This window comes from Dendrobium catenatum, unplaced genomic scaffold, assembly GCF_001605985.2.
Source record: "Dendrobium catenatum unplaced genomic scaffold, ASM160598v2 fragScaff_scaffold_1122, whole genome shotgun sequence".
NCBI lineage: Eukaryota > Viridiplantae > Streptophyta > Magnoliopsida > Asparagales > Orchidaceae > Dendrobium > Dendrobium catenatum.
Genome location: NW_021319584.1, coordinates 1,249,926 through 1,276,760, shown reverse-complemented (window position 1 = coordinate 1,276,760; position 26,835 = coordinate 1,249,926). Strand labels below are relative to the sequence as shown.

General features: G+C 39.2%; 1 protein-coding gene across 1 annotated transcript; it reads left to right on the top strand.

Annotated features, from left to right (window-relative positions):
* Positions 1 to 644: 644 nt before the first annotated feature.
* On the top strand, positions 645 to 26,236 carry LOC110116743 (pheophytinase, chloroplastic). The gene is made up of 7 exons (XM_020850442.2): positions 645 to 919; positions 1,018 to 1,110; positions 11,775 to 11,913; positions 24,112 to 24,282; positions 24,737 to 24,980; positions 25,487 to 25,578; positions 25,666 to 26,236. Exons 1-7 carry the CDS (start codon positions 709 to 711, stop codon positions 25,928 to 25,930), a joined length of 1,215 nt encoding a protein of 404 aa, XP_020706101.1. The 5' UTR covers positions 645 to 708; the 3' UTR covers positions 25,931 to 26,236.
* Positions 26,237 to 26,835: the final 599 nt, after the last annotated feature.

Genomic DNA, 26,835 nt, shown 5'->3' with positions numbered 1-26,835 from the left:
TCTTGGGCTCATTGGATTTGTCTCGTCGAGCCACTTGATTCAACAATAAGTTGAAGTTCAAAATGATTGGGAGTTAAAATAAAATAATCATGGTAGAGCGTCGGGGGTTAGAAAGACCGTAGTCAGGAGACAATTGTTCGAGGATTAAGGTTAGTAGGCAATAGAGGTTAGAAGTTTGGTGGCAGCGGTTGGGAAAAAGTCTGGCGGAGGTCAGATGATGGTGGTAGATGGGTGGAGGTTCGACGACGGTTAGCGGCCGGTCGAAGGTCTTGTGACTGTAGCTGGCATGACGGAGGTCTGAAGGCGGTCGGTGATCGGATGGATATCTGGTGGTGATCGGCGACCTGTTAGAGCTTCGAGGATAGCATGCACCATGCGAAGACCCGACAATAGTGGGTGGCTGGGCATGACCTAACCTCTGAGCTCTTACGTCATTGATTAATGTTTATTTGGTTAAATTTTAAATAGAATGGTTTCACAAAATTTGAAAGAGTTCAACGGTTCATTTGATGCAGAACCAATTATTTAGTGATTGAACTGACCCCAACCGGCTCACCATAGCGGACTGACTGCGTGCTCCGATTTTTAAATCGTGATTCAAAAGAGAAATGTGACAATAAAATTATTAATACGTACTGCTCAAATAGAGAGACGCACTTGGCTGCCTCTGAGCCACGTTTGGCGACGGACCGCAGCAACGAGCGCCACATGCACACCATGCAAGTGGGAAACGGAAACAGAGCTCAAATGCACTATGGTTGCTGGCTCCCGAGTCCGACCTCGGTTGTTGTAAGGATTAAAGGGTTATGGCTGTCTAAGGTTTCAATGTCTTTTTCCTTTTCCCCTTCGTCCTGCATCAGAACTAGGCCTTTCTGCCGGGAACAGAAGCGCCTGCTGTCTAAGCAATTTTATTCGCATGGTCAGCCTTCAACATCCAAATTGTTTCACCTTTTGCAGCTTTTCTTTCTCAAATTTCTATTTATTTATTTTTTTAACTTGAAAGTTTTTGTTTGGAAGGAAGCAAAACTGGAATTTTGAGGAGGAGATTGTTGTCCGGAGGAATTGCGTTAACAGTGTGCTTCTCCTTGCTGAACGAGGGTTCTGTTCGAGGTTTTTCCCTTCTTCGTTTCCACATTTTTGTGAAATAAGCAAGTAGAAATTGCTAATGTGTTCAAAATCGAGTTGGATAAGCTAATGACAAAGTTATTGAATTGAACTAGCAATGCTGTTTATAGACATCCCGAAGTCGAAGTTGTTGGGCTTCCAATTCTCCGAACCTACAAGCGTCTCTAATTCCGTGCAATTGGTGCAGGAAGCTTTAACAAAAAAAATGGAAGAACTGACATATTTGTATGATCAATCGGCTGTTTGGTTAGCTCTTATATGAAATAGTGTTTTTTAAATCGCATAATTATCTAATTATCAACTCATATTGTTAATTATTCTAGCTTGTATGTTTGGTTAAATGTTGTGTGCATATTGTCAATTATTCTAACTTGTATGTTTGGTTAAATGTTGTGTGCATATTGTCAATTATTCTAGCTTGTATGTTTGGTTAAATGTTGTGTGTAAAAATGCCAAGGCTCTGTTGAAGGCCTCATGTGATTCATGCCTTTTGTTATCTCCTTTCCTTAGAAGTTAAGATACTCTCCATCTAGATGGAAATTTTTTGCCGACATATTGATTGCAATTATCTTTGATTAATAGCTTGGTCTACATACTAATTTAAAAGTTATTTTCTTTCTTGGATGCCAATAAGCTTATCAATGGTACTCTCATTGCGCTAAACTCATGTCTCCAGAAACCAAATTTCTTGTCGGAAACTTCTTTGTTCTTCCACACAATGTTCTCTACCACAAACACCATACAATTCATCTGCCAGCTAACTTTCTTCACCGCCACCAATAGCCATTCTGCCTTAATCTCTTGACAGAAAGTCTTCAGCGCTATCTAATTTCTAGGCGCCATTTTCCTTCTTCTCAAGGCCCTGCCATCTGCTATTTAGCCTCCACCTACTTTTCAAGAACCAACTGCCAACTGCTTCAACCTCAAAAACCAGCTATCATTTTTCTGCTCTTCCACCGAACACTTACAACATAATCGGTCCCCTTGTTTTCTCCACCAGACCAACATCTAAGGCCTCCATTTTCACTTCAACTCAGCATCAAGAAGCTGTTTTCTATCCACAAACATTCCCATTATTGCAAACTACGTTTTGTTCTTCCAAGACTTCATCAGGTTCTCCATTCCCTTGCTTTTTAAATTGTTTTATCAATATATTATTCTACTAGTTTCTTTTTCTTTGTTACAGTTACTTGTTCATGTTATCAAGAACCACTTCTTGCACCATTTTCAACTACTCTCAACCATCAATCATCATGAAAACTGTCGATTTGGTAAAAGCTCTCCCTACCATGCAAATCAATCAAGAATTGAAATTTTCTGAAATCTAAAAAATCTATCCAATAAGTTGATGTTTGATTTGCATCTGTTGGCAAATCCCTACAACAATTCCATGCTTTCGTGGACTCCATCAACAAGCATCCTGATAATTTGTATGCCGACTACCCACACTCTTCTTCCTATCAAAAACCTCTTTCCTTGGTTGGCATTTTTTGGCTCCACTGGCCGAATTCCTTCCATATGAACATTTTTTTCTTAAATAAATGAAAATTAAAATTCCTCGCTTTAATGGCTTTGGCGTTGAAACTTGGATCTTTAACCACAAATACTTTGATTTTTATAATACACCTGAATGCCATCATGTTAGCATTCCTTCATTTCACCTTAAAAGTCTAGTGGCTACTTGGTACCAATGGTTATGAATGAAAAGTTAATTACTTTCTTTGTTTGAGTTGATGTTATCTTTACAACAATGATTTGGTATTTCTACGTATGAAAATTTACATGGCAATCTTTCAAAACTAAATAATATTCTATTCTTGAATACCAAACTACCTTTAAAAATGTTACTTTTTAAGTTTCTACTTTCTTAAATCCACCCTAAGTAGTTATTTAATATCCATACTTGAATAAGAATTACATTGCCAATTTTTACTTGCAAGACCTACTTCACTCTTGGATTCTATGGAGTTAGCTAGAGTCATGAATCTAAATCCAATATTTCTTTCCATTCCATCATCCGCTTGGCGAAAATCTTTCCCTTCTAATCTTAAATATACTATACCTAATCATCCACATACTAGTTCGAATTCAACCTCTACACCACCACGACTCCTCCAATCTTTAGTTACCTCTTCTATGCCAAACCCTAATATCCCTAAGCCTCCAAATCTTCCAATCCGGTAGCTGTCACCATTCAACACTCAATTTCACAATGATAAAGGTCTTTGTTTCAATTGTGATGTAAAATTTGGACCTCAACATCATTTTCCAAATAAATTCTATCTTTTACTAAGTATCGGGAATTCCGATTTACTTGATGACTCTTTCCCCTCTCTATCAATGATGAAAATCCAGCTCCTCAATCTAAGACCAGCCTTATTGCTTTAGCTGGGCAATTCAACTCCTCTAACCTTATTGTTTTTTCCGATTAACTGACTTGATTAACCATCTTTATGTCCATATATTAATTGATAACTGTAGTACTCATAATTTCACTCAAGTCAGACATTGTGAGGTTAGCAACAGCTATTTACGGTGGCTATTATCAAATCAAGGGACAATGAAGGGTTTAGCAGGCAGCTTTATGCGAGATTGGCAGAAAAAATTGGGAGAGCAAGTTCGGTTGTCGGAGTAACGCTTGTCATGTGAACCCAAGAGGATATAGGGGCAGTGAGCAGGAAGCTTTATGCGAGTCTTGTTTTTTTTTCCTTTTAGCTTTTGTTCCACATGTGAAGTATGAATAAGGTGGGACTCCTATGGTGATTGAGAAGTATATGGTCCGAGTCCTGGTGGCTTAGATGGGGATTTTTTATTTGAAATTTTTATATTGATTTTTTCTAGAATAAAATAATATTAAAACAACAAGAATTCTAGTATTAACAATTAATTTATCAAGATGGATGTGTTCATATTCTAGCATAATTTCTCATTTTTCGTGCATCTTGAAATGCTACTGTCATCTTTCGTGCATAAAAAAATCGTGTTTCACATTTGTTTAGTAACCTAGGCAATAGCTGCTAATAATCTCACAATGCCTGGCTAACTTCCTCTTCCTCATGCTCACCTATCCCAACCTCCCCTCAACTCATCCAACCACAACAATTAATCCCAAATATAATGTCGTCATCACCCAAGTCACCACTGACACCTGCCTTAACTCAACCTTGCCACCATCCCACATCGACACTATATGTATATTTATGAATATATACATATACAATAAAAAAGCAAGTTCAATTTGTAGAGCAACGTTATAGGCAACGTAAAAAATAGGCTGCATGCGAGACTCTGGAGGTAAGTTCAGTTTGTAGGCAATGTTGCTGGTTCATTCCAAATTTGTCAAAGGTCCATAATAATGACGTGGCAATTTAAAAAAAAAGACTCTAGGCATGTTGATAGCTGTCTCTATGGTTATAATTTGGCAAGAACTTTATCACTACTATGTATTTAACGTCCCTTCTATGCTTATAGGCTTGTCATTTAATGTGTGCTTGGGCGTTAAGGAGGTGTTGTCACAATTGCCAGAGGGGCTAAATCTCTATCCTCTACAAGAGTGTCAACAATTACAATCGTGGAATGATTTTCTATTTAAGGGTGTATAGGGGGTCTAAGGGTGTGTAGGGGGGTGTCAAGCAGCCTTAGAGGGCTAGTAATGGAGTTTATCAAATGGCTGTATGGTATATGGTATTACATGAGTATTCTGCCCATGGAAGAGGAGCATACCATTTTTGAAATGTATTGCATGGTAAAAAACCAGAGGTATTGCTCTAGTCCTCTATTTGTTAAATCTGTTTCTTCATGGGTGTTAATCCCTATACGATGAGCCATGCGCAAGGGGAGCAAAACTGACGAATCTGACAGCGCGCTTTGACGAAGCACATCACTTGAAAGATCAAATGACCTCTAATTGCCAAATGGACTGTGCCGTTACGTCAAGACATCCAATTCTTCTTGGTCGAGGTCCCTCACAGTCAAATCGGATGAGATCAGTCCAAGGGGACGACTGACACCCGAAATTAACACTCGACGTCGCCCAAACGATGTCCGATCGCAGAATGGACTTCGCCGTTGCATCCGGAATGTTATCAATACCAAAATATACATTTTATTTGATTAATTGGGATTGTCTGAGATGGTGACACAAATTCTAAGGCGATGACATGCAAATTGAGGAATTTAAGACTCGATGTCGCCCAAATGATGTTCGATTGACAAACGGACTTTGTAGTTGCGTCCGAAATATCGTTGACATTCAAAATATACATTTTATTTTATTAATCAGGATTGATCGAGGCGGTGGCACGAATCCCGAGGTGATGACACTCAAATTATGCTCGATTGACGAACATACTTCACCGTGGCGCATCGAAAAATTGCCAATACACGTTTTTCTTAGCGTGATTGGATGGAAAGCCGGTGCATCGCCTATGACAAAGTGGGTAACCATCAAAAGCCCAATTTTCTGCGTTCGCGGCTCACTTGAAAACCGCCTATACAGTTTTTCTTAGCGTGGTGGGATGGGAACCCGGTGCGACATCCATATCGAAGTGGGGATACTTATAAGTGCATGTGCGTGGGAAAACAATTGTGTTTTCGAACAGGTGTTGTAGAAGATCCTTACATGTCTTTCTTGGTGTGGTGGGGGATGAAGATTTTAGCCATGGTGTTCGAGGACATCTATCATACACGCTTTTCTTAGCGTGATAGAAATGCCCATTTTCCTGTAGTTTCCCCTAAATGGGGGAGACATCAGGAGGCTACCAAAATTTTTTCTAAAAAGTGACAAGGACATTGGACAAAATAGGGGAGTTGAGAGAATGCAAAGGACATGATTTGGGACTTGATTTGAACATTAAATGAACAACAGGAACTTGAGGGACTTGAACTTGAATGACATACAAAAGATTTGAACTTAACATGAGAAGGACTTGGATTTGATTTGGACAACTGGGAACATAATTGAAAACAATGAACCAAACTTTTAATCGATAAACATATATTGAAAATTGGAAATATGGAATGCTAAGTAAAAATCAAAGAGCTCTAATGAACATTGATGGGCCTTTGTAATAATGACTCATGGCAACTAAAATTTCTTCATTTCACTCATAAGTAATGACCAATATGAACTTGCACCTTGATCATAAGTAATAATGAAGTACTCTTGATTTTTCCATGAAATATATTCATGAGTTACTGCAGAAGACCCATTCTGCATTCAACATATCAATCTCTACCCCGAGGATTTAATATGTAGTGAAGATGACAATGTAATATATCTAGATGCATTGAAGTGAAAGTCAACGAAGAATGAATTGCACCGATCAGGATTAATAGTTAATATTTGACAAATGGGACCTAAACTCACAACTAAAAATAGAGAATACACTTGCTATTCCAATCATCTTGAGGGCTGCAACAACCATTTTGTCAATGGATGTCTCATATGATTCTCCTGGACGGTTTGATGCGTCTCCAATGGGTGCAATTAGTTCAAGACCGTGGCCCTTGATTTCGAAGCATAAGGTATCAGTGAAGATGCAGTCATCCAAGATTGAAATGATTGATTCTTTTTTTAAATCAACAACATAAAATGATGATGATGGCATAACCTGGGAGCTGCCTATTGATTGATCTCTGTACAAGTTTTGGGAAGGGAATGCCAGATCAAATTGTCAATATGTTGACTGGAATATATGTTTTATATGTTTATATAAGGCCTTCAAGGTCTATGACAGAAGAAATTCATCAACAAAAATATAAGGCCTAGGGACCCAATCTTCTGTCTACTAGTAGACATAGTTGACAAGGTCCTATCAATGAAATTCTCAAATGACCCCATACACCCGATGATGGCAGTGTTGAACGTAGATCTCAACCGGAGGTGTTAATTTCAAATATTTCAAAATGCTCTCAAATTTCCACGAAATAGAAACATTTCTAATTGACCCCATAATCATCCCAATTATGGCCGTGTTGAATCTAAATCTAAATTGGAGGTGTTAATTCCAACAATTTCAAATACCTCCCAAATGCCCACAAAATTCAAAATTCAAAAGATTCCAAAACTTTAAAGTTTAAAGTATTCCAAAATAAAAAAAAAATTTAAAACTGAAATTCAACTATCAAATACTTAAAAGCAAAACTCATCCACCATCCACAACAGTTTGTCGAGGTGGACAAAATGAAAAACCACTTCAGCTCATCAAGAGCTAATGTTAGGTCGAGAATATCACTAGGATTCATTTCTCAAACAGTTGCATGCCAGTAAGAGACGTGGCACGTGTCCTATAACCGGTAGTTTTGTCGCCAAATGACACTGCACGATAAACTGTTATTATCGGGGCCCACTGAACTGGGTGGTTTGTCGCCAAATGGCACAACTAAATTACGGTTATGGCTAGAGCCCATATGCTTCCCAAATGACATCAAATCCTTGAGATATGAATCAATAAGATATAATCGATAGAGCACAAAGCCATTTGTTAGCTAAGGTGGATTTAAATTTATCCCCTTAAACAAACACTCCCTCTAGGTCTACAAGGTCCCCTTGGACGAAGCAACCCATGGCTGCTGACAAGGATCCTTCTGATAGGTTGGGTCGACTACCTCCTCTGACTAAGTAGACCAGGGACCATAATAGCTCGGAATGACGAAACCATATGATCTTGATCGGCTCCATCATCCATTCCCCCACCATCCGCTTTAAGTGAAAGATGGTGAACTTTTTAATTTTAAATATCAACCCTTCAAATTCCAAATGCTTATATTGCTACTATATGCCATATATATGTATTGATCTCTACGTATTTGATTGACGACTAGCCTTAATCGAAAGTTCTCTCTCATTAACTATAGGGGCTTGGGTCTAAAGGAAACTAGAACTCAGATCATAAAGTCCTCGCAAAATGAGGGCGAAATCTCTGGGTAGTGTCTTATCTACAATCCCAATCTGCCTTCCCAAAATTTACCTCGGAACTTAATCCATTAAAACTCCCCCAAAAAACAATGGGGGAGGCCAGAGCCAATTTTTCGGAGCCTACAGTTGGTCTCCAGTGATGAGTGGTGCTGTAGTGTAATTTGGTCCCCATTACCTTAATGATTTCCTACCAGAAGGAGGCAGAAAATATTAGGTCCCAATCAATGGTTGTGGCAAGAGGTGGCCGTGAAGTTTACATACATCCTTAATGAAGTTATCAACTGTTGAATTCAAATTTGTCCATGGATGATATTTGACTTTACCAGTTGGTTAAGTAGGTCAACTAGAGCATGTAGGTAAGAATGGAGAGTGCAAAAATGCTAAAGATAGCAGAGAAAAAGAACTATAGTTCTCAAATTGGCTGGGTGTTCACTGTTAGAGAAAATCCAAGGTCCTCCGATTGTTCCTCATCACTCCTTATATATAGGGCTTTAAGGGCTATAGGAAAGGCTATAGAGAGAAAAAGTAAAAAAGTATAAGCTGCATAGAATACCTGTTAAATTCAGAGAATTGGAGAGAAAAATGGCTTAATTTTATTATACAAAACTATGCCCATTTATATATCTATACAAGATGTCTTAATAAAGAAACAAGAACTATAAAATCATGCATAATTGCCTTAATATAATCCTTCCTAATTCAGCCACCTAAATATAGAAGGAAATCGTCGTTATCTTGGTGAGCCTCACATGGATCCTCATGCTAGCCATGGGATCAAGGGCGAAAGGGACGATTGAGATTTAACAGCGTAATTCTAGTGAGCCTCCCATGGATCGCCATGCTGGCCACGGGATCAAGGGCCAAGAGACAGCTAGGATTTAATTTTCGGCATCGCTGCAATCTCAACTATAGTTTTGCATCCGTCTCCAACCCCCAAGCGCTACTCACCAATCCGCAATCCACTACAATCAACGAATGGGTTTTTGATTCAAGCGCCTCATCCCATCTCACCCCAGATGCCTCAAATCTCCAGTACCCAGTACCATACACCAATTTGGAAACAATCTGCATCGCTAATGGCAGCTCGCTTCTGATCCAACACATAGGGAAAGGGCTTCTTCCTCTCCCGAATTCCACTTGTAAGCTTCGCCAACACAATCTACTTCATGTTCCGCCACTTTCCCATAATCTTCTCTCAATACACAAATTAACCTCTGATAACAACTGCTCTATCTCTTTTGACCTCTTGGACAATCTTATCCTCATCCGTGGACGCAGCCATGATGGTTTCTACTCAGTCACCATTGCACCTGCCTCCTCACCGACTGCACTTCACTCCATCTCCACCAACTCCAATCATTGGCACGCACGGCTCGGCCATCCCAACCTATGGACTCAACATCAGTTAGCCAAAGTAGTTTCTTCTATATGTATCCCTTCCCCTTCTTTTGTTTACACCTCATGTAATTTGGAAAAAAACCAGAAGTTACCCTTTCCTTCTATTATCAATCATGTAACTAAACCTTTTATGTTAATACATTCTGATGTTTGGGGTCTGGCGCCGGTTTCTTCACTAAACGGCATTTGCTACTATGTTATATTCGTAGATGACTGCACACGCTTTACTTGTCTGTTCTTAATGCACACTAAAGCAGATACCCTATTCAAATTTCAACAAATTCACAATCTAACAAAAACAAAATTCAACTCTCCAATACAAACGCTTCACTCTGATGGAGGCGACGAAGTCATAAGCAATGCCTTTAGAAACTACCTCCTCCACAATATAATAACACACCAACTTAGCGGCTACACTAGAACAGAACGAACTTGCCGAACGCAAGCATCGTCACCTTTTGGACACCACCTGGACCATTTTTAATGCAACCAATCTCGCACACCACTTCTGGGCTGAAGCTCTGCTAACATCCAATTATCTCGTTAACCAACTACCTACCAAAGCCTGCGCCCTTCAAATACCTTACAACTTCTATACAACCAACCTCCCTCTTACTCACATCTGAAACTTTTGGCTATCTCTATTTCCCTTGGCTTCCACCTCTAGCACCAAGCAAGCTCTCTCCACGCTCTCAAGAGTGTCTCTTTCTCGGCTACTCAACATCACACAAAGGATACAGATGCTTAAACCTCACAACCAACAAACTTCATGTATTACGCCACGTAGTCTTCCACGAACCTGTCTTTCCATTCAAATCTCTCTTGATTCCCTCCTCCCCTGATCCTTTGCACTCCACAACTGAGACATCACACTCGCCTTACTTGCTCATTCCAACCTTCACTCTATCCAACCCCTCATCAGATACCACTGTCTTACCTACCCAGGAACACCAAATCATTGACTTCCCAACCACCTCTCAGACTTCTAACTCCCATTCCGATACACCTAGTCATTTCCATCAATCCTCCTCATCTTCCCAGCAAACGCCACCACCTATCCCCTCTATTCATCCCATGCAAACAAGGCTCAAAGCTTGCATTTAGCGTCCCAAACAAATATTTGACCTGCTTACTATATCCAAACCCAATCCCACACCATCCACATACACTCAAGCAATCAAATCCAAACATTGGCGGGACGCCATGTCCGAGGAATTTCCAACTCTTCAGAAGCAAGGAACATGGTCACTTGTTACACCATCCCCACACATAAACATATTGGGATGCAAATAGACATTTAAAACTAAACTCCGACATGATGTCTAAGTGGATCGGTACAAAGCTCGATTAGTAGCCAAAGGCTTCACACATGAATTTGGCATTAACTAAAATGAGACCTTCAGCCCCGTAGCCAAAATGCTAATGATTTTCATTCTACTACTCATTGCTCATCAGAGAAAATGGCCTACCTTACAATTCGACATCTCCAATGCTTTTCTACATGGAGATCTTACCGACTAACCATGCAGGTCATTCTTCATAAATCTAGGCAGTTATGTCTTCTGGATAGATGTGCATAACGTAGTCTATAAATACATTATTTTCTGTAAAAAGAAATTTTTTTTTTTGGCTTCTCAAAAATCCTAGTGAGAAGCTAGCGCTCTGCACTCTTTGTTTGACCAAGTATCCTATAAATCCCAATGAAAAGCTACTGCTCTTTGTTAGATGAATAAGTACTTTATGAGGCCACAAGTCTTCCAACCATTGCTGTCCCCTCCAAATCTGCTCTTTTTGAAGTATTTATCCCATCATTCTCTGCTTAAACTCCTAATTTTCATCTATGGCAATTACAAATATATTAACTGAGCCAAATAGTCCCTCAGGTTTTATATTTTCTCAATGCCTGTTATTCTTCTTCTTTTTATTTTAATCTTTTTCTTTTAAATTTCTTTAACTAAGGTTTTTTGAATCCACCTGCTGAGAGTTTGGTTTTTTTCATGTTAATCTTTCATAATAATTGCTCCACTGGAAGTGTTTATTTGATGCTTAATGCACTCATCATGCTTAATATTCTGCAATAAAATTCTATGAAGAATAAAGCATGACTATGCATAATAGAATTATCTTTGGCTGAATGCACGGAGTAGAATGACAATTGTAAATCATAATGTTTATTTTTTTCTATTCTTATTTTTATCTATAAAGAAATGGTATATAGTTAGATTTTCATTGTTTAATTTAATTAAGAAGGCATTAAAGCTGGATGTGGCTACCATATTCTGTTACGCGACTATTGAATCATGTAGTGGTAGTTAACTTGAAGCATTCCTAGGGATGGAGAAGCTGCCGTTCAGACCAGAGGGTTATAACTTTTGGACATGGAGAGGTCGGAAGATACACTACGTAGAGCAAGGACGAGGGCTTCCTATTGTTCTTATCCATGGATTTGGTGCTTCAGCTTTCCACTGGAGGTTTGCCTATTCGATATAGTTTTTAATTTTCTGTTCTCAATAATAAGTTAAAACCACATCTATATGTCTACAATTTTTACTCTTTGGGACTTTCAACTCTATGGATTTCAGCTGCTCTGAATGAGGATTCATGCCTCTATATTAGTTTGTTATTATGCACTGACCATCACCGTTGCACATTCTGCAAAAATTGTGATAGTATGTGATTGTCAGTCCGAGTCAAATGTTATTTCTTTTCATCATCTACATTCATTTTAGTTGTAAGCTTGTGGTACAATGGGAGCAGGAGCAGTAGGAGAGGGAAGCTGATTTGGGAGGATTAATTAGGAAATATTTTTATTAATTGAGGTGGGCATATTTGGGGGTTGATTTGTACGGTATTAATTAGGAAATTATTTACCCACACAGAGAAGAAACAAAAATAAAAATCAAAATAAAATCATACCTTGTACACATTGAAACCATGAATCCCGCCCGAAATCCCGCATACCTGCTCTGCTCCGCGATCATTTCCCAAATTTTCTGCACCGTGGCTAGTCAATCATGCCCCTTGTCATTAAAATGAAGCGGAAAGAAGCTGAAGGCTGCTGCTTCAAGATCCTCTTCCTATCCATTGCAAACCGAAGTCCACACCTTCCACCTCATACGACCCTGTCCAGTTCGCAAAAGCCGAACTCCATCCCGACTTCCGACCACCTCAAACTCTAAGGCTAGTTCCGATTTCCTCCACTCCTCCCGATCTTGCTTGCTACGATCGAAGCCGAAGCCACATTCAACCTACGCCCGACCCCAGCAATCCGACAGCCTTCCTTTCCCATCTCTGATCAAGGCTCAAGTAAAGCCTTACCTGGCCGAAGCAGTCATTACTTCCGATCCATTTAGCCGAACCCCATCCCACTCACAAAAGCCCTTCAACCCGCCGAACCCAGCACCTGTACCCATCTCTTCCACTGTCGAGCTCCTATGTGACATCTCTACTACCCAACGTCCAAGCTTCGACCTACCTGTGCCTAGGGTGTCAATATTTGACACGAGCCGAAAACCCGACTCGAACCGTACTCGAAAACTTCGGGTTAGGGTCAACCCGAACCCGAAACGGGTCGGGTTTGGGTTCAACATTTTGACCCGTTTCAAAAATCGGGTCGGGTTCGGGTTAACCCTTTGACCCGAAATTGTCCCGTAAACCCGATTTTGACCCGACAACCAGAGATTGACCCATTTTTTACCCGAAAAAGAGGAAATAGACCCATTTTTGACCCGAAAAAGAGGAGGTAGACCCATTTTGACCCGGAAACTAGCATTTTCTTGTTGGAAACTGGTCATTTAACCTGAAGCGGGTCGGGTTCGGGTCAGGAAAACTGACCTGTTTTCAAAAACTGGTCGGGTTCGGGTTGACCCGATTAGTGTCGGGTCATGTGTCGGGTTTGGGTACGAACCCGACACATGACCTGAAATTGACACCCCTACCTGTGCCAACCGAAGCCGCAGAACCCCTTCCGCCTTAAAAGCTGCTGAATGCTCACACTTTTCCGACCACAGCTCCAAGCCGACACCAAATCTCCCTCTGTTCTAGTCGACTCTTACCTGTAGCCAAAACCTCTACTACAGCCGATCTCCCTAACCTCTTCAAGCCTTTAATCGACCTATCTAAATTCCTCCCCCTTCACTTAGCCACAAACAATCGACCACTCAAATAGAAAGAAATCTCTCTCAACAGGTTATCTCTCCCTCTTAATGATCTTAATACTTTTATTAATGTTGATTAATAGCATTAGTGTTTATGTTATTATATAAATAAATAATAATGTTATTAGTATTATTAACTCTCTCTCATATAAAGAGGAGAAGAGGTTTAAAAAAAAAAGAAAGGAGAAGATTCATGTAAAAAAAGGAGAAAAAAAAAGTGAAAAAAGAGAAAGTAAAAAAAAAAAAGAGAAATAAAGAATAGAGAAAAAAAAGAAAGAAAGATTTCAAAAAAGGGGGAAATGAAAAAAAAAAGAATACAAAAAAATATTTTTTTTGTATTTTATGCATTTCGTTATCGCCGTCGTTTTGCATTGGTATAATTTCTAAACTCGTAACCCCATTTTCGACGTTAGCAGCACACCAGAAAACCAACTCATGCACGCTTTTCTCTTGCGTGGTGGGAAGGGAATTCGGTGCGATGCCTATGGCGAGGCCAATAAAATCTCACTTTCAGCGTTAGTAGTGCACCAAAAAAGCAACCCATGCATGTTTTTCTCTAGCGTGGCGAGAAGGAAACCCGGTGCGATGCCTATAGCGAGGCGGGGATGAATATAAAACTGTGCATTTCTAAACTGCTGCTCGAAGACCCATGCACGCCTTTCTCTGGCGTGGTGGATTTGAAGACTTTTGGCCTCGATGTCATCCGACACTGTCCGTGCATGCTTTTCTCTAGCGTGGTGGGAGGTCCAGACTTCCGAAATTTCTCCTAAATGGGAGAGACGCCAAGAGGCTGCCGAAATTTTGTCTAAAAAGACAAGGACTTGAAACAATTTTAGACAACAGGGGATTTTGTTTATATTTGATTTGAACAATTAAATGGACTAAATGCAAACTTGAATGATTAAATAAAAGATTTGATTCAAATTTGATTTGGACAGCAAAGACTTGGACTCGAATGTGACATGAACTACAAAAGAGCATGAACTTGAACTTGATTAACTTAAATAGAAAACTTGCAAGCTTGAATACGACGATGAATTGAACTTGAATTAGAACAAATAACATAGCATTGGACTTTAAATTGATAAAGTCATGATCAAAATGAAGACATCAAAATCAAATAATAACTTTTGAACATTCAAGTGCATGAAAATGAACCTCATGCAAACAAATATGGATTCCTGTAATTACAAACTTTTACATGGTACTTCTTGGATAGTAACATTCAACTTGTGATGACCATTTCAATTGGAATGGAGATTATTAATGAACACAATCCATCCAATATTCAGTGTTAACATACAGGCGAATACGCTAAATCTATTTACGAATAACTATAATAGAGATATTCCATGGATGTTGGATCTCTCATGAACATTGAAGATTATATACAAGTGGATGCAATAATTCTTCAGTCAAAACCAACAAAATGACTTAAACTCTTGAATCAAATTGGTATGCATGCAACGATCGAATGGAGAGTATGACAACATGCCTATGATCAACAAAGTGAAGTTTCCTACAGATACTCAAAACCTCCGTACCAAATGGGATGTAGATATAATAGGGATAATGATCATTAAGAGTATTATGGGGCCACCTTAAAGGATGAAATATCCATTATATAACAAGCTATATATGGATAATAGTAGAAGGCCATGCAGTGATTTTGTCACAAGTAGAATGCGAAAGATATGCAGCAGGCTTTGATGAAAGGTACCAACACTGTCACTAGATGTTATTCCATAAGTGACATCAGGACAATTGTAGTGAACATAGATGTTTACAGTACTAAAAGATTCATGATGAATGCTTAAAAGTGAATGTGGGAGACTTGTGAGTGTCCATGAATGACAATGAAATGCATACGAGTGAATACATAGCTTGCAAACACAAACAATAATCTATCCACAAGTGATTATGGAAGACTTGTGGTATTTGTGAACATATATATGCATACAACATATGATCCGTAGACAACAATGGTAAATACACTATAGAGGTGATGGGCCTTGTGAATACAAATGTATATCAAAGATGGCATCTACAAGCAAAAATATGGAAGAATTGCAGTAAGATCAAATACCTGATGATAACAGAAGAATGATTGTATATACAATGGTGTACCTACTATTCCAACTATCTTAAGAACTACAACAATTATTTGAGGAATGGATGTCTCGCATAGCTCTTCTAGACAGTCTGATATACCTTCAATCGCTGCATTTGTTAGTTCAAGGAAGTGGCCACTAACTTCGAAGTATAAGGCATTAATAAAGATACAGTTATCCAAAATTGAAATAATTGATTCTTTATTAAAGCCAACAACAAAAAATGATAATGATGGCATGACCTGGAAGTTGTCTATTGATGAATCAATATGATATAATTGATAGGGCACAAAGACCTATGTTAGCTAATGTGGATTCAAATTTGTTCCCTTAGGCAAATACCCACCTCAGGTTTACAAGGTACCCTTGGATGAAGCAACCCTTGGCTGCCGACAAGGATCCTTCTATCAGGTTGGGTCGACTAACTCGTCTGACTAAGTAGACTAGGGACCATGATGGCCCGAGACGACGGAATCAGGGGATCTTGATCGGGTCCTTCATCCATTCCCCCACCATCCGCTTTAAGTCCAAGATGGTGAACTTTCTAATTTTAAATATCCAACTTCCAATATCCAAGCTCATGTTGCTACTATATGCCGGATACCGCGTATCTATGGGTACGACGTATTCATCGATGACTAGCCTTAGTCGAAAGTTCTCTCTAGTTATCGGGAAGAGTAATTAACTATTAGGGCTTGCACCTATAGGAAATCAGAACTTAGATCATAAAGTCCTTGCAAAATGAGGGTGAAATCTCTTTGTAGTGTCTTATCTACAAACTCATATGCTTTCCCAAAATTTACCCTGGAACTTAATTCGTTAAAACTCCCATGAATAAAGCAGGGGGTAGGCCGGGGCCGAATTTTCGGAGTCCACAGAAATGTTTCTTAATTGAAGAGGGAAGAATTGGGGGTTGATTTAAGATCTAATTTGGGATGGGAAATAATTAAGGAAAAATGATAGATTTGGGAGGGAATTGAGGGAGGTCTGTTTGGGTATTTGGTGTTTATTATTTTCTTTAAATAGGTGATTTTCCTAAGATTAGGGGTATGTGTTGTTTGTTGAATATTTATTGTTCTTAGGGTGTTTGGGCTTTAGATGGAGGCAAGAGATTTGGGAGAGCCAGATCTTCCTCTCCAAGTCAAGATCCACTTGTATATTGTCTTTCTTTCATAAAATTTTCAATAAAAAAAGGATTCTTGTGTGTTATATTCCTGGTTTTCTTGTCGTGGGTTTTCTGAAATTGTTGAAATCAGATTTTAGCCAAGGCTTTTCCTAAATTTCTGTAAGCACTTCCTATCAAGCTGATATTAGAGCAGTGTCCTAGGCTGAAATTTAATTCCCAATTGCTGATTTCTGAAGCATTTTTCTTCCCAACTTGTTGATTCTCGACGTTTGAAGACCAAATTCTCCAACATTTGTTCTTTTTCATGGTTTGGAACCTAAATCCGTAAATGACAGCAAAGAAGATGGAGGTTTTGGAAGGCGAGATGGAAAATCTTAAGCCCGTAGTGGAGAAAAGATATTCCAGCATTGAAGGGAGGCTCTCATCTATAGAGAGCTGAGAGCCGCTTAAAAAATATGGAAAACATGATGAAGAAGTTGATCGAAATGCAATCAAAAGCGTCATCGGTGGTTTCGAGGGTTGAACCAAAGGGGAAGGAGGTCGTAGAGGAAGTGGAGAGTATTTTCCATCAAGGACCGCCACGGGGGGCTCCATTGATGGGCAAATAGGGGTATTCCAAAGGAAGGCGACAAGGAGGGGGGATGCCAAACCCTTTGGGAGACTACCCGGGCATGTGGAGAGGTGGATGGTTGGGTGGAGCTATGGGGTCCAAATCAACCATGAGAGGAAGGGAGATATTCGCACCGTCATTACATAGGAGGAACTAATGGAGGGAGCCATTGGGTTATGGATGCGAGGTCAAGAAAGTTGAAGAGGCCAGTGTTTGAAGGGGTAGATGCTTAGGGTTTGGTGTATCGTATGGAACATCACTTTGTGATTAATGGCTTGATGGAAAGGGAAAAGATCATGTGGATAGGGCTATGTTTGGAGGGAAAAGCCCTAGCTTGATTTCAGTAGAGGAAGAGTCAATATCTGATCTATTCATGGGAGGGGGGTGGGATTTAAGGAGTATTTGTTGGAGTGTTTCCGAGCCATTCAGGAAGGTGACCTTCCCTAATAGTTTTATGCTCTAACTTAAGAGGAGCTAGTCATGGAGTATCAGGAGAAGTTTGAGCTACTGTCGGGAAGACTAAGATGAATTTTCGAGGAAGGGTTGGAAAGGTATTTCATGAGAGGGCTTAGAGAGGACATACGATCAGAGCTTGGGGTACTGAGACCTAGAGGGTTGAGAGAGACAATGGAGCTTGCTCAAAGGGTGGAGGAGAAGGCTAGTAGGAGCAACATCATGGGAGGGGCTTACAGGAGTACCTCTATGATCCTAGCATCGAGAACCCAGACGATATTGTTTCAGGGGAAGCATCGAAGGAGAAGGGAACTAGAGTTCCCTGGAGACAACTTCAAAAGCCATATAGAAACAGAGGTGCAGGATAGGCGGGCAAAATGGTTATGTTTCAGATCTGATGAGAGTTATACATTGGGGCACATTTGTAAAGACCGAACTCTTCAAATTCTTATCATTTGGGATGACAAGGAAGCTAAGAAGGGAGGTGGGAGTATTATACGGTGGGAGCGGGAGCCGTAAGAGAGGGGGACTAATTTGGGAGCTGATTTTGAGAGGATTAATTAGGAAATATTTCTTAATTGAAGAGGGCATATTTGGGGGCTGATCAAGAGGGATTTGATTAGGAAATATTTTCTAATTGAAGAGGACATATTTGGGGGGCTGATTTGGAGGGGATAAATCATAAATTTTTTTCTAATTGAAGAGGGTTGATTTGGGGGCTGATTTGATGGCTGATTTTGGAAGAAAATAATTAAAAAAAAGGACAGATTTGGGAGGGAATTACAGGAGGGCTGTTTGAGTATTTGTTGTTTATTGTTTGCTCTAAGTAGGTGATTTTCCTTGGGTTAGGTGTATGTGTTGTTTGATGAATTTAGATTGTTCTTAGGGTATTTGGGCTCTAGCCGACGACTATAGATTTTAGAGAGATGGATCTTCCTCCCCAATTGAAGATCCACTTGTACCTTCTCTTTCTTTCATAAAACTTTCAATAAATAAATTACTCGTGTTTTTTTTTCCTTAGTTTTCTTGATGTGGGTGTTGACCCCCATAGCTCAAAACAACGTGCGAAAGGACCAAACTGGTGAGTAAAGTGATACGCGCCTTGACGCCACGTGTCACTTGAAGGATCAAACGATTTTTGATTGCCAAATGGATGGCGCCGTTGCGATCAGGACATCGAATTCTGTTAGGTCGGGGCCACTCATAATTAAATCGGATGAGATTGGTCAAAAGAGATGACCGACACTCGAAATTAAAGCGCGAGGCTGATCAAACGATGTTGGATCAACAAACGGACTTCGTCATTGTGTTCAGAACATTACAAATACTCAAAAATTGTATTTTATTTGTTCAATTTGGATCATCCTAATGAGTTACATGAATTTCGAGACAACGCGTACTTCGAGCAAATCAGGCCTCGACGTCGCTTAGATGATGTCCGATCATGAAACGGACTATGCCAATGCGTTCGGAACGTCCTCGACATTCAAAATATACATCTTTTATGAATAATTGGGATCAATCATAATGGTGATATGGATCCCAAGGTAATAACACGCATATCGAGGAATTTGGCCCTCGATGTCGCCCAAACAATTTCAGATCGACAAACGGACAGTGTCATTGCATCTGAAATATCGTCTACATTCAGAATATATATTTCATTTAATGAATATGGATCATCCGAGATGGTGACGAATTTCTAGGCGATGCAAATATGATATAAAGGTCTGCGTTACGAAGGAAACGAGGCCTCGAAAATGCTCTAACGACGTCCGATCGACAAACGGACAGCCCCATTGCGTCCAGAACGTCGTCGACATTAAGAATACACATTTTATTTAATAAATTTGTATTATCTGAGATGATGGCGAATTTCTAAGCAATTCAAATATGATATAAAGCCCTACGTTACGACGGAAACAAGGCCTCAAAGATGCTCGGACGACGTCCGATAGACAAACGGACAACGCCATTACGTCCGGAACGTCGTCGACATTCCAGATATATATTTTATTTAATAAATTTGGATCATCCGAGATGGTGGTGAATTTTTTAGGCGATGCAAATATGATATAAAGGCCTGCGTTACGACGGAAACGAAGCCTCAAAGACGCTCGGATGACGTCCGATCGACAAACGGACAATGCCATTGCGTCCAGAACATCGTCTGCATTAAGAATCTATATTTTATTTGATCAATTTGGATTGTTTTAAGTGGTGTCGCAAATTTTGAAAGCGATTCAATTATGTTGCGAAGGCACACATTGCGAGGGAAATTAGTCTCGTCGGTGGCGAAATGATCTCCGATCGATGAACGGACTTCGCCACTGTGTTCGGAATGCCGTTAGTGCTTTAAATTGATTGTCAATTTGTCCAAAATAAAATTATGCTGTGACCGATGAGGGTCCTAATACAGCAATGCGCATTTCAAGGGAATTAAACTTTGGCATCGCCCAAACGAAGTACGATCGCGAAACGGGCTGCGCCATTGCAACCGGGATATCGTCAATACCCTAAATCTACTATCAATTTGTCTAATTTTGATGTTCGATGAATTTGACACGCAAAACGAAGCATATTGCACGAATTTTGAGGCAATTGCGCACTTTTTCAAGGAAACAGGATTCAAAGCATCTTTCTTTTGAATCCAGCAAACAATTGCTATTTTGAATTGATATTAATATTAATAATATTATTAATATTAATATTAATATTAATTTAATAAAAATTAGATCAAATCAAATGAAACGTCAAAATCTAATTAATCTTACCTCGTATCTCTTCGGATTTTCTGCTCTGAACCACTGCAAAATCCCGCAAATCCCGTTTATTGCCTCGAGTGAAATGCTTATGCTGGCTTAAGACATCGTTGCTTAAGACTATTCTGATTCACAAAAAAAAAAAAGGGCTCCTGAGCCTTTTTGTCAGAATTTCTCCACGAAAAGCCAAAGCTCCCTCTAGTCCGTCCCGTATTCTCCTCCCCAGTCTGCTCTGTCTCCAACTTCATAAGTCCTCACAGCTTCCACACTTCACGAGCTCAAGTCCTCTTCTCTACGAACTCCACCTTCTTCTTCAACAGCAGCCGCGGCCCTCAACAGGCCGGAATTTCCTTTACTCAAGCCAGACGTCAATCCTCCCGTCTGCACCGTTCCTACAGCCAAATCTCTGCTTGTTTCTTCTCCACACAACTTGCTTCGTCCAATCTCCAGCAACTGAAGTCTTCCCACGTGAAAGCTCCCCACTTCTAGTGTACTTCAGGGATCTCCTTCCTCCTCTCAGACTCACGGCTTAACAGAGAAGGGAGACCTCTCTCTACTCTCATTTGATTCCAAGAGAAAGGTAGTAGAATATGGTTTTAAAGCCTTATCTTTCTTAATCTTTTCAAGTGAAATCCTATATCCAGCACCCACTTGGTCAGATTCCCTCCATTTAGCAAGCAAATCTCTTGCTAGCTTTACCTGTACCTCATGGCCAGCTCTATGTTTAAACCTTTGCCAATCAGCCCTTTGTTTAACTACATCCCAACTCCGACGACCATGCAAAGACCCACCTGCAGCCGCTGAGCTCAGCCCTGCTCATTTTTCACATAAACAGTAGGCTTTTGAGGCATGCTTAGATGATTGGAAAATATGGTCTTGATAAGGAATTCCATAGATTAAAACATGACAAGTGCTTGTTGATGTTAGAAGTCATAAAGAAGGAAAGATCAACAGAACTCAAAAGCTTGGCTTCAAGTCATGGCAAATAGGCTAAAAGGAATAGAGTTGATGCAACAGTAACGATTTTCTATTCTTAGTAATCATTATGTTTATTTTAGTTGATGTAATCAGTTCTTATATGTGGCTAATCATATTTACTGTTGTTAACTATTGCTATTAGTTGCTAACATTGATATCAATATTAATATTAGTATTAAATGTTAATACTAATATGAGTATTAACTATTGATATCATTGTTGATTTCACTACAGCTATCAACAGTAAATATTGAGATAAAATTCAAATGTGTATATAATAGAAAGAATGGAGAAGAATGAAGTGGGAGGAAGGAGAAGAGATGTACATATATGTAGATGTATTTATACACTTGTATGTATAAATGTGTGTGTATGTAAGGTAAGCCAAAAGAAGGAAATACAAAAAAAAAAAAGAAGGAAGAGATTTAAAAAAAAAAAGAAGAAGAAAAAAAAAGAAAGAGAAAGAAGAAGGGAAATTTGTTGTATTTTGTGCATCTCGACACCGCCGCAACCCCGCGAAGGTACGGATTTTCTAAACTCAGATTTCCGCTTCCGTTGTATGCGGCGGACCGGAAAACCGTCTATACACGCCTTTATTGCGCGTGGTGGGATGGGACCCCGGTCCGACGCCTACGACAAGGCGGGAATCGCCTAAACTCTACTTCGGTGTTCGTGGGACCCAACTCAGACTGCAGGGGGCTCGAACGAATAGAAGAGACTCATTTTGTGTCTGAACTGTACTTTGACCAATACTTGAACGAATGCAAATAGAAGACTCTAACTAAAGTGATAAGAGACTGGACTTTCAAGACTACTAGAATTTGAAACTCATCCATGTCTTGAATATAAAATCAGACTCAAATCAAACTCAAGCAAATGACATCAAGTCGAACCAAAGACTTGAACTCTGAGTTTAGACTTGAACTCATGCTATACAACATTAAGTGGGACTTGTAGACTTGATGAATTCAAGCCTGAATCATGTGCAAGGAAACTCAAACTACAAGAGCATTCGTATGATCAACAGTGACTCAAAATGCGCTACAAGACCTTGATGCACAAACTCCTATGGCAACCCCTACAATGCCTGTTGATTGAGATGGCAATACTGGAGACCAGCAATCAAAGACCTGTCCTCTACAAATAAATACAATCATCAACCCACCCGAGATTGGTGAAAGGGTGGATTCGATGCAGAAACAATGGGGCTTCTACAAAATACTTCCAGGAGGTCGTCGTAGAAGACATGTATCCCCTGCAAATAAAGAGGTCAATGAATGAAGGTCATTCATTAAAATCCCGAATAGAAGTGAAATGTCGAGTTGACATACAAACTCTCAATGACACCAAGAGGCTACATACAAGAAACAAGATATCCACAAGCAAAATGCCAATTGATTACAACAAGTGAAAGTTCCTACGATCCAAAAGGCAGGAGGCTTGTTAGTGCACTGGCTCTATAGTTAAGTCACATCTTTCACAAACTTCTTATTAGTTTCAAATAAGTTGAACTTGCAAGTCCTTTGGCCTCGAAGATGGTCTACACTACCAGTTGAACTTGAGGTAGTTTCACGTCATTACTTGCATGTATGTCTTCATATCCTCCATAATTCTTGTCAATATTTGCTTACAAAGTTCATTCTCACCATGCCCATTTGAGTTTGAGTCCAAGAGTCATCTGTTTGTTCGAATTGCGAGTTCATATTCACTGGAGTTCATTTTGCTCACTCAAGTTCAAGTTCAAATCAAGTTTAACTTTGAAAGTCATTATAAGATTGAATTCCGAGTTCTTAATGCATTTTGTTCAAGTTTGGATTTAATTCATTTGAGTTCATCTTAGTTCAAGTTCACAGGTCCCCTGTTGTCCTTTGTTTAGTTCAAGTTCAAGTACGGCCTCATGTTCACCTAAAATTTCGACAGCCTCATGGTATCTCTTCTGTTTAGGAGAAACTACAGGAAACTGGGCCTCCCATCAAGCTAGAGAAAAGCATGTACGGTAGGTGTCATTAGACACCGCGGCCGTGAAATCTTCAAATATGTTACTATGATTGGAACGGTATCAAGTAATGATTTAGCAGAAATCATATTATATATTATTTGTTTTATTCTCTTTTGGCTGTAGCTTGGGTCAACAAGCTTGTCTTGCACTTATTTCATTAAAGCTCAAAACATGTCTGTTATCAATTTTTACTTGAGTTCCTGTGCATGAAATATTATAGGTAATTTTGGACAATCCTACTGAAACTCAGTTTTTTTTTTAATCTTTGACGAAAGTACTGATTAAACCTTCTCAAGATAAGTTCAGATATTGAATATAACAAAATAAACAATCTTGTTCAGACTCATTTAGGATTCCCAATTTTAAAATAAATACATGCTAAATCTAGATTCTAAAATCAGTGCTTACAATGTGAGTTTATTTTTTGATTACTAAGGTTACAAAGTGGTGAGGTACTTTGATTCAACCTTCAGGTACAACATCCCAGAACTGGCAAAGAAGTATAAGGTTTATGCGTTAGATTTGCTTGGATTTGGATGGAGCGAGAAAGCAATCATTGAGTACGATGCAACTATCTGGAAGGACCAGGTGGCTGATTTCATGAAGGATATTGTTAAAGAACCTGCAATTTTAGTCGGGAATAGGTACTGGCAACCTTGTTATTACTGCTTTTTCGTCATATTTAGCTATATAGAATTACGGTTGCTTTCTGAGACAAATTTTCAACCCTCTTCGCTCATACCAAGTCATAGTGAGTTAAGAAATTGTTCTTCGCTAACCATAGTGTTTAAACTGGCAAATGCTTATAATTTTATGTAATGTAAAAATGACGTATGTATGATTTCATTATCTACATGGTATTCATTAATCTTCTCTAAGGGTGCGCTTATTATCTTTATACTTTCCAACCTCATATATATTTTTTTTTTAACTTAGACTGCTTCTAAACGGTAATTTTATATTACATTTTCATTGAATTTCAAAATTTTCTGTGCACTTCTATAATATGAGTTTGTCATGCATTCCCTTTTAAAGGAGAGCAGCTACTTTTAATATTGATTGTTAAAAACTGATATTTGGCTGATAAAAAATCTCCAGTCTTGGAGGATTCACGGCTTTGTTTACAGCATCAGAGTTGCCTCAGCTTGTTCGTGGTTTAGTACTCCTGAACACTGCTGGCCAATTTAGAGACTCGAACTTAAAGCCTGTCATCAACAATGAAGAGTCAGCCATAAATAAATATGTAGTCAACCCCGTGAAGCAGGCGTTCCAAAGAGTCTTTCTTCGCATTCTATTTTGGCAAGCAAAGCAGCCTTCTAGAGTCAAATCAGTGTTGCAAAGTGTATGGTACTCTCTAAACTACAATAATCGCACAAATCTTTTAGCAAAGTCACGGCATAAGTTGGTTGTGCTTTCTATTTCAAGTATGAGGATGACATATTTTCATTTCATTTTTTTTCAGAGTGCAGATTCTCAGCATATTTCATGGTTATTGCATGTACATTTGTGGCATCGCAACCATCCAATTTATTTTCGTTTGTTAAGATTGAATCCATAAACTATTTTCCAAATTATTCTAGCTTTTCTGGATTCAACTATTGCCATCCAATGTGAATTGGATGGCTGGAATGCCATATTTGCATCTCTATAGTCACCATGGTAACTGTAGATGATCTATACTCTCCAGTCCATGCATATCTTAAATATCCAGAAGTTTACTATCCTATTTTCAGTTTACAGAAACCTTGGTTTTTGTCCTGTTAAACAAATTCCATTCCTGTATAGATAACCATGTTTCATCCTGTATGAATTTGATTTCCTATTGGTATTTATTCTGAATGTATCCAGGTCTATATAAACACCTCCAATGTAGATGATTATCTTGTGGAATCCATTACCAGACCTGCAGGAGATCCAAATGCAGGAGAAGTGTATTATCGGTAATTAAAGTGCTATAGTTTCCGTCTTTTCCGCTTGGAAAGAAAATTGATGGATATGGAAAACATGGATGTTGATTATTTTTGTAGGTTGATGACAAGATTTATGATTGACCAGAGCAATTACACGCTTGATAGCATACTGCAGAAGTTGTCATGCCCACTGCTGCTACTATGGGGTGATCTGGACCCCTGGGTACGGCCTGCAAAAGCAGTCAGAATTAAAGAGTTTTATCCAAACACGAGCATCGTAAACTTGAAAGCGGGTCATTGCCCTCATGATGAGGTGCCTGAGCTCGTCAACAATGCACTTATAGATTGGCTAACTTCTTTGGATCACGAAGCTAGCTTCTGACCAGTAGTTTTAGATCTCTCATTCATAGTTTACTTAGTTGATGCAGTCTTCAGATTTTACAGTGGATTATCATGAGAGATTCAATCGACAGTTTGCTATTAGTCATTTTATCTGTGTACAAAACAATTTTATACTTTTATTTGACTTGCATATACGCTCTCTCGTCTATAGCTTGAAGATTTATGAGCATTCAAAACATCAAATCGTCATTATGATGGGCATGTGGGAGGTTATGATTTAAAATCTTGCACATGGCAAAGATAATTTTAAATTGGAAAGCTCCTGAGAATGGAACAGATTTGGCTATCCATGCCTTGTAGTGATCAGAGTAAAAATGTAGAGGGTTTACCTATGACTTGTTTAGGATAAAAATAATGAAGTGATAAAAGGAAATTAAGTATTCGAAATTTGATCTCATGCTTAAGCTTGTATTTTCATATATGCTCATATATGTAACTCAAAGGTATCTAAACAGTCTTGTTATGGAGCTTGGTCATAGGAAATATGTGCTCACCACAATGCTTGTCCTGAGGAAACCATGTCCCGAGAGCTTGCTTCAATCCACAAGTAAATGGGAATTCATTTTATAAATCTTGTGGCATAGGAACTCGCATCCAGATGATTGGACTAAAGATGTGCTCATTACTGAGGAGTTCGTATGGTAGACTTTCTTAGACAAGTCTTCAGCTATAGGGGCACTAACCTTGTGAGAGCTTCACCTATAGGCGCACTCTCCTTGTGGGAGCTTGCTCTCCCCATAATAATTGTCCACAACCAAAGCCATTTAACTTTTAAGGATATCCTAATTCAAACTATAGGAAGCATACACTTATTGAACCTACGATCATGACTGTTAATAGTATTTGTCCTTGGATTGCAGTCAGATTTTGCACAAGAGACATGTT

Excerpts from the sequence above, each read along its gene's own strand:
- LOC110116743 (XM_020850442.2), top strand. The coding sequence starts at position 709 with ATGCACACCATGCAAGTGGGAAACGGAAACAGAGCTCAAATGCACTAT. Across the intron at positions 24,283-24,736 it reads GCAATTTTAGTCGGGAATAG|TCTTGGAGGATTCACGGCTT; the intron begins GTACTGGCAACC and ends AAAAATCTCCAG. Across the intron at positions 24,981-25,486 it reads TCAAATCAGTGTTGCAAAGT|GTCTATATAAACACCTCCAA; the intron begins GTATGGTACTCT and ends GAATGTATCCAG.